Source organism: Myotis myotis, unplaced genomic scaffold, assembly GCF_014108235.1.
Source record: "Myotis myotis isolate mMyoMyo1 unplaced genomic scaffold, mMyoMyo1.p scaffold_m19_p_1, whole genome shotgun sequence".
Taxonomy (NCBI): domain Eukaryota; kingdom Metazoa; phylum Chordata; class Mammalia; order Chiroptera; family Vespertilionidae; genus Myotis; species Myotis myotis.
Window position 1 is genome coordinate 47,574,432 of NW_023416313.1, and position 8,805 is coordinate 47,583,236.

General features: G+C 42.3%; 1 protein-coding gene across 3 annotated transcripts; it reads left to right on the top strand.

Moving 5' to 3' along the window:
• Positions 1–1,011: 1,011 nt before the first annotated feature.
• LOC118669803 (platelet factor 4-like) lies at positions 1,012–2,131 on the top strand. Of its 3 annotated transcripts, none has more exons than XM_036336173.1 (3): positions 1,012–1,287; positions 1,596–1,758; positions 1,903–2,131. In XM_036336173.1, the coding sequence occupies exons 1-3, from the start codon at positions 1,185–1,187 to the stop codon at positions 2,003–2,005; spliced, it is 369 nt and encodes a 122-aa protein (XP_036192066.1). In that variant the 5' UTR covers positions 1,012–1,184; the 3' UTR covers positions 2,006–2,131. The 3 variants fall into 3 exon arrangements, with proteins under 3 accessions (XP_036192066.1, XP_036192077.1, XP_036192087.1); XM_036336184.1 differs by having other exon boundaries at positions 1,016–1,287; positions 1,629–1,758; XM_036336194.1 differs by having other exon boundaries at positions 1,020–1,287; positions 1,632–1,758.
• The last annotated feature ends 6,674 nt before the right edge of the window (positions 2,132–8,805 follow it).

Here is an 8,805-nt window from a genome sequence, read left to right on the forward strand (position 1 = left end):
CATATCCCTGCAGAAGTCCGGTCCTGCTGAGCATGAAGCCGTCAGCTAGCTCCATGCCATGGCTCCCGATGCCTTGCAGCACCGTGAATCAGTGTGACAGAGAGCCTCCGCCTGTGCGGTGAGGGGCTCTGATCAAAAGCCAAAGCCTTTTGTTTTCCGGGAAGGGAAGGTGGTCTCTGTTAATGTCCTGACCTTTCCTGTGCAGGATTCTGGTGCATGCCCTCCATCCTGTCCTCCATGACTTCCCACACAACTCCCAGATGCTCAGTGTCCCACGAGCATTGCTGATCCTGCCAACAGCACAGCCCATCTCACTCTGACACCTGGGTCACAGCAGGCACTGGGAGATGTGGCCTGGAAATTCTCCTCCTTGACCTCTCTTCTTGACTGAGCAGAATGGAGAAACACGCAGGCACCATGTTTTACAGAAAGTGTGCATTCAGATATTACTTCCACAATTTTTTTCAGAGTAAGAGGATCGGTTAGGATGTAGGCCTTGCTTCCTAGAGTAAACTGGATGATGGGTTGGTAGAGCTGGTGGGTCCCATTCAGGAGACTCAGAAGCCTTCCACAGCCAGGTGACATTCAAGCCTGAGTCATGGCCCAGAGACCGAATTCAACCTTTGAGTAGCAGAAAACAATGACAGACTACACACCTTGAGCACACTCAACTCAACTTAGTGGTAATCAACAAGAAAGGCAGGAGCGAGGAACAGTTCTTGATAAGGCAGCTGGACTTTGGGAGGGGAGAGAAACTCTCAGTCCCAAGGGTACATGCTGTGTGAATTGCAATCTGGTGACTGCAGGGAACTCTATGTAACAAAGAACATACATTTTATAAGTTTACAAGCACTGTTTCTAATTCCACAAATGTGCATGCATATGGAATAGGCTTGGGGTGTGGACCCTGCTACCAGCTTGCAGCGAGAGACAGCTGACCTGGGCTTTTTTTACTTCTTCTTCTTCCCCGTGCTCCCCGCTTCCTCCTCCCCGCCCCAATCTTGTCTGGCCAGAACCCAACTCTTCTGGCTTCTGCACCACAGCTCCTCACCCTCCACCCCAGGCTTCCGGACTGGAGAGGCAGTGGGGATAAAACGGGGCTGGAGAGTCTCGGAACCACTGGTCTGCAGAGCTCCAGCCCGGATTGCCCTGGTACTCCGCTCTCCTCTTGGCACCTCCTCGACATGAGCCTGAAAGCGGGCTCCCAGGCCTCCCGCCCCCGGCCCAGCTCCCGGTTGCTGCTCCTGGGACTGCTGCTCCTGCCAGCTGTGATCGCCCAAGTCATAGGTGAGAACAGAAGCCAGGAGGGAAGGGCTGGGAAGGGCCGGGAAGGGCTGGAGAGAGGCCGGGGAACCCTGGGGCTGGGCCAGGTCTGTAAACACAGCAATATCCTCCACGCTTTACTGATCAAAGGTAGGTGTGTGCGGGCACTGGGCCAAGCGCTGTCCCGTGAGCTTCACATCTAGGCACTATGTACTACTTCTTACTGCGGAGGTATGGTCTGTGGATGGGGAAATGAAGGCTGAATGCAGAGAGAAAGATCCCTAAGGAGTCATTCTAGGAGTCACCACTCCCTCCTTCCCTCCTTCCCTCATGACCCCCTTCCCCCCCACTCCTGTTTTCCCCAGCAGACCCTGAAGAAGGAGATGGGTTCCTGCAATGCATGTGTGTGAAGACCATCTCCAGCGTCCATCCCAAGCACATCGCCAGCTTGGAGGTGATCCGGGCTGGACGCCACTGCCCCACCTCCCAAATGATGTGAGTCCTCTCACGTGCTCGTGCCCACCCTCTGCCTCCTCCACCTTTGCCTATGGTCCCCCCAACCCACCCACACACACACCCGATCCACCTGTGTTCAAACCCAGAGACCAAGGGGCTCACCTCTTCTCTTTTCCCTGGCAGAGCCACATTGAAGAATGGACAGAAAATTTGCCTGGACCCTCATGCCCCCCTTTATAAGAAAATAATGAAGAAACTTATGAAAAGTAAACCACCAACTGACTAAATCTGCACATTTACTGTATGATATGTTTTGCTTTGCTTTTTCATTTTCAATGTAACTAGGGAAATATGTTTTATCATCCTTCAAATTATAAACAAATAAAATCAATCAAGTTGTGATATTTCTTAATAGAGCAAAGCATCATAATCCTATATAATAAAGAGGTAATATGCAAATTGGCCCTCACAAGATGGCTGCCTACGACCAGGCGGGCAGCGGGGGTTAGTGAGGGATGACCAAATGACTGAACAAGCAGGCTGCATGGGGCGACCAGGCTAGCAGGGGGGCAGTAAGAGGTGACCAGGCCAGTGGGGGTTGGGTGTGCAGTTGGGGGTGACCAGGCTGGTGGGGGGGCAGGGGCAGTTAGGGGAGGCCAGGCAGACAGGCAGGTGAGCAATTAGGAGCCAGCAGTCCAGGATTGTGAGAGGGTTGTCCGAGGGGTCCCGGATTGGAGAGGGTGCAGGCTGGGCTGAAGGGACAGCCCTCCCCCCTGTGCACAAATTTTGTGCACTGGGCCTCTAGTTATTTATAAGAGAAAATCTCCAAAATTTTAAGCAAAAATATATTTTGAAGAAAGACTTGTTTTAAAAACACTGGTTTTGTTTGGTGCTATATGCTGGCTGAGATATAGTTGCATATTTACATGATTGCATTACTTAATAGCTACTTATTTTAGTATTAATATTATAATTAGTTTTGTCAATAAATATTAATAGCACTTAAGCCTTACTGGGATGCTTTGTAAAAAAAATTGAATAAATCAGACTCTGCTTTTATCCCCTTAAGATTTATACTTTACCTCAGTATTAGAGATTAATAAAAAATAAAACCAGAACCTCTACTACTTAACTAATTATATCTATATTTTCCAGAGAATTATATTAAAATATTTAACTCTTTATTTGTCCTTTGATAATGTTGACATTTCACAAAAATGAAATGTTAAGAACAGTTCTCATACCCACATTACTGCCTGTAATGAATCCTGCCTTTGGCAAACCTACAGAATTGGTTCCTATTACATTCCATTTGTGTACCATGAGTGTTGCTCTGAGCATGCAAATGTCTTGCATAGATATTTTCCTCAGTATTCTCAGGTTCAGTGAAACCTTATTTTCAGTTTACCACATTGGAAATATTATGATGATATGTTAAACAGCTATGGAAACCTGGAGAGATGCAAGGTTGTATTTTCATTCATGCTTTAGGAAGACACTACTATACTTTGTGGAGAGAGGAAGGTGTTGAAAGATTGGTATGTTAGTTTCCTATTACTACTATAATTAATTACCCCAAACTCAATGTCTTAAGCAACACAGATTTATTATCTTACAGTTCTAGAAGTCACAAGTCCAGATTGGGTTTTGTGAGATAAACTCAGTGTCCTCAGAGTTGCATTCCTTCTGGAAGCTCTAGGGGAAAATCCACTTCTTCATCTTTCTCAGATTCTAGAGGGGACCTGCAGTCCTCAGTTTGTGGCCCCTTCCTCCATCTTCAGACTATATCACTTCAACCTCGAATTCTGTTGTCACTTTGACCCTCTACTTCTCATACCCTGCCTACTTTTAAAAGCACCCTGGTGATTAATCCAGGATGATATTCCTATTTCATGATCCTTAACACATCTGAGAAGTCTTCTTTTTTCCCCATATAAGGTAATATTTCCACAGCTTCCAGGGATTACAGTACAGAAATCTCAGGAGGAAGGGTCATTATTCAGCCTACCATAATGGGCAAGAAGGCAGAATCTAGTTGAGGCAGGAGAAAGCTGCAGACCTTCACTCCTGAGCTAATGTCATTTCAACCTCATGTGGTAGAGGAAGGAATCCAACTGTTAAGAAAAACAGTTCAATTTCCTTGGAGGGCTGAGGGTGGAGGAGCAGGAGAGGCTTTAACAAACTACTTAATAAACACTATAGAGACTTACGAACTACCACAGTATCTATCTTCCAGATTTCCACACCCACTTTGCCTATTAGGTAATATTATTCAAATTATGGAGATAAGATCACCTCAGAAAGGTTAAGGCCATGGTTTGTTAGAGGCTGAGCAGATCAGTCTGACTACCAACTCCCTGCTCTTGCTTCCACACTATGCTGCCATTCACACAGGCCAATGGTGTGTTACCTAATTATTCATAGAGGAACTGTTCCTTAAACCAGCTCCGGAAGATGGAGTAGGAATTTGCCAGAGAGGCAAAAGGAAGAATGGTGCTGCCGCAAGATGACAGTAAGTAGAAAGACACAAGATCAGTAAGTCCTCAGCACGTTGTTGTTTAGCAGAGCTGGAGTGTCTGTGGGGAGAGTGAATGATGGCTCCCAACTAGTTTTCACCCATTTGTGTTCTTCACCTTCAGCCCAACTTACGCAGAGTCAAAGGAATTATCTTCTCAAAACACAGACACTTCCCTGCATAACACTTTCAAGGTCCAAAGTCCCGAGCATGGCACCCAAGCCTGTGCCCCACTCACTTTCGCTCTGTGTCTTAGTTTCCTCATCTGTAAAATGGGAAAATTATGAGTGTCTCTTCATAGATTACAGTAAGGACTAAAGAGATGATGTATGCAGAACACGTGACCTAGCTCCTCATACATAATCTGTGCTTAAAAATTAGCAACTCTTTTTTTTAAGCATAGTTTTATTGATTTCAGATAGGAAGGGAGAAGGAGAGGGATCATTAATCGGGCTGCCTCCTGATGCCCCCTACCAGGGATTCAGCCTGCAACCCTGGGCATGTGCCCTGACTGGGAACCGGTAATCCCTTGGTGCATGGGTCAATGCTTAACCATTGAGCAACACCGGCCGGGCAACAATTGGTAACTCTTAATTATTATGATTGCTCTCAATATTTCTCTCACTGCACCATTTCAGTCATTTTGGAGTGCTGAATAAGTCATTTAAAAGAGTTATTCTTGGTGATAAGTAGCAAAAATGTTTGCAATGGCAATAAAATTTCCTCAAACCAAATGAATTTTGAGAGAGAAAGCCTTGAGAGGTACAATATTTTTTGCTTAGTTTCCTTTTACTGCACGTTTAGTTGATATCAATAATGAGTAGGTGTGACTCAAAGGGCCAAAGGACCAAAACAAATTTTTCAATGTCAACCAATGCTGGTGGTTTGTAAATACTCCCTTCAGAATTACCTTGACTAAAGAACACTTTTAAGCTGCCGCCTTTATCAACATTGTTATCCAGAGAGCTCTTTCCTGCTGAGAAGTGGCCAAGTCAGGTGCAGTTTACTGTAGCTGTTTGCTGTTTTAAACATTTATGGAGTGATAAAGGTTGAATATACTTAAATATTTTATTTTATTTTACTTTATTTATTTTTACTGGCTTGAAGCACTTCAGTCAGTAGTAAATGTTCACAAACTAGGCACTTACTGCACAGTCAAGAACCCTATCAAAAACCAAAACCACCAGAGATTATTTTGCTCTTGGAAGCTGTTCCACATTTTCTACTTTTTGGTTCCTCAACCAACCACCCCTTCTAAGGTCTTTGTGATTAAAAAAAAAAAAAAAAAAAGTTTCCTCTTTGATGATGCATAGAGCATTGAGGTTTACTTGTTTTTAAAGATATATACATTTTTCTCTCATTATAAAAGATAATGCATGCATGCTTATTATAGATAACAGAAAATGCAGAGGAAATAAGGAGAAAACTTTAAAAAACTAATTTCACTACTCAAAATGTTCTTTTTTAAAAAAAAAAATTAGTCATTTAATATTGTTGCAGAGTGGGAGAGAATTTCCCACACTCTATGCTTCTTTAGTTCTTACAACTGGACTAGTTATAAAATAAGAAAATTGACACAAGACTAGATCAACAGAAGAAAAACAATTTAATATGTGCACAGGAAATTCACAACTTGATGCTGACATCATAAAATGAGGCTCAAAGAAATGATTGAACTAGGACCTATCTATACTTTTTAGACAAAGAAACAAGAAATTTTTGAGAAAATCAACAAGACAAACAAAGTGCTCATTAGAAAGAAATCTAAGCAAGTTTGGGGATTCATCGATGAGGAACCTGCACAAAAGTTGGGCGTTATAAGGTTTGTTTAAACACGTTTTTTCAACCCTGGATTTTATACCTTTTGTGATAAGGTTGCCTCTCAGTCCTTCAGGAGCAGAGAGAACACCTGAATAGAGATTTATTTCCTATTTTTGAGCAGTCAGGAGAGTCAGGGAGTTCTTCCTGCTCCTCAGGTGATTTTAGTTCAAATTAATCAATATGCCATTGTGGGCTATCTCAGGGCAGCCTGCCCTGGGCCTTGACAATATGATTATCAGGCAAACTACTAATTTTCAATAAAATACCATTGTGAATAGTCATAAAGAAAACACTTGTTAATTACCTCATTGCATTGCCATTAGTTAGAAAGCATTTCTTGTCCCAGTTTGGGATAATGGAGTAAGTTTTTCCCTGGCCAGAGAAAGAATGTGGAACCCATTTATACATTTATAAGTACTGTGTATATATGTAGTCACTGTGTGTTTATGTATGTATATGTATGTGTGTGTATATCTGTATTTACATACACACACCCCAAAACAAGTTCACAATACAATACTTATTCTTGCTTTGTATAATGTGTTCTGACATTTTATTTTCTATATTCTCCTCTTCAACTTTATCCTCTTGAAAAAAACATGTGGCCATAGGCCTATAAAGTGATTTCAGAACCCACTACAGGTTTATAACTCATAGTTTGAAAACATTGCTCTAGTTCTTTGACTAAAGAGTCACGTTTTAACATTCTATGTTGGTTCCATACTCTAGTGATTCCCAAGATATGTAGGGCAGCACGTGCAAGATGCTCAGGACCAGCAGGATAGTTAAGTCTCTTTGCCTGGAATCCACCTTCAATCCCAACCCTCTGGCCTGACCTAGGGTTGAAGTTCTGAGGATGCCATGAGGAGCAGCTCTTAAGGCAGCGGTTCTCAACCTGTGGGTCGCGACCCCTTTTGCGGTCGAACGACCCTTTCACAGGGGTCGCCTAAGACCATCCTGCATATCAGATATTTACATTACGATGCATAACAGTAGCAACATTACAGTTATGAAGTAGCAATGAAAATAATTTTATGTTTGGGTCACAACATGAGGAACTGTATTTAAAGGGCCAGAAGGTTGAGAACCACTGTCTTAAGGGGAAGATGTAACAGCAAGTAGGACATTTTCTGGGTTGTTGAGATCTGTACCCTTTTCAGGGTTGGAGAACATTTTTGCTGAAAAGGGCCATTTGGATATTATAACATCATTCACAGGCCATACAAAGTTATCAACTTAAAAATTAGCCTGCTGTGTTTGGTCAAACAATTAACTCACCCCTATTGCCTTGGCAGGGCCAGACCAAAGGCTTTCACTGGCCTTATATGGCCTGCAGGCCAGACAATCCCCACCCAACTGTTGGGGGTTCTTATTTATACTCACTGCCCACTCTGCTTCAGCCATTGCACATCCCAGTTTGGGATCTCATGCACACTGATTTGAGGGTTGAAAATACATTGCTTTCTAGAATCATTTGGAAACAGCAAACATACTCAATAAATTTGTCATGTTTTTATAATTGTTTATTCTTCACCTATAGCTCTTTTCCTTATCCCTGTAGTTTCTAGTTTTAGCCCAATGGAATTGAATAAGATTGTCTTGGGTCACATCTCAATTTTGACTCTGTGTGACCCTGAGTCCCCTAGGTTTCCTCATCTGCCAAACAAAGGCAGTACTGTCCACCTCACAGGGCTCTGGAAAGGAATACACAATATGGGTCTGACTCATAATTAAGACCCAATAAGTACAAGTTACTTTTCTTCCACTTCTTGGGAGTTTTATCCGCAAAACACATATTTACAAACAGCGGTGACCACAATCCTTGAGCTAATAAGCAATCCATTAAGAACACAGACAACAAGGCAGACCTTCCCCCTCCCTTCTACGCCTGCTCCTCATGGAACCACAACCCAAAGCTTGTGTTGATAACTAGTTAAGAACCAAAAAAGTTTAACAGGATAGAAACAAGCTGTATTTTCCCTTCATAGTAACAGCTAAAAGAAAGTCAAATAACAAAACCACAGTGCTTATCAACCAGCATATCTATAAAGATACACAGTACCGCTGGCAATTTGGAGCCTGGCTTAATTATCTACTAAGAAAACAAGGAAAAGAAATAAATTTTGGATGTTAACATTGCCAAATATTTATTTCATTGCTGAAGCAGGCACAGCATGGGGATTATGCTATTATCAGCTGCCTTGTGGTGAGAGGTAGTAAAAGTTCAAAGCAGTCATCAAGCAGATAACTAGTGATGAGCTTGAAATGATCACCTCTCACTTACCAGCTGTGTTTAGATATTAAGTCTTCTGTTTTGCAGTAATTCTAGAGATAATGGTAGGATCTATTGGGAAATAAGTAATAAAGCAATATACATATTGCCACAGAATATGATTAAACTGATATGTAATTGTTTGTTTCCCACTTTTAGATCAGGGAGTAGAGGTCATACTTATTAACCTCTCTTTATCCCTATTTCCAGAAAAAAATTAGGTGCTAAGTAAATGTCAAATAGGAAATAATGCAGTTAGCAGAGTGCTAGATAAGGCATCTAGCCAACAGAAAGTTGGTTAAAGACTATATTCCCAACTCCTGACCTTGTTAGGCTCAGAGACTGTGCCAAATTATTCATAGATATTATAACACACTCATGCCATTTATCCCATCAGTGACTTATATGATTTTTAGTTAGAGTCACACCTGTAATTATTAGGGGATCTGCTAAGAATTTTCCTTACCTCTCCATGTAC

Bases quoted from the DNA above. Each gene is read 5' to 3' on its own strand.
- LOC118669803 (XM_036336173.1), top strand. From the start codon at position 1,185: ATGAGCCTGAAAGCGGGCTCCCAGGCCTCCCGCCCCCGGCCCAGCTCC. The intron at 1,288-1,595 runs GTGAGAACAGAA...TCCTTCCCTCAT, and splicing joins TGTGATCGCCCAAGTCATAG to GACCCCCTTCCCCCCCACTC. The intron at 1,759-1,902 runs GTGAGTCCTCTC...TTTCCCTGGCAG, and splicing joins TGCCCCACCTCCCAAATGAT to AGCCACATTGAAGAATGGAC.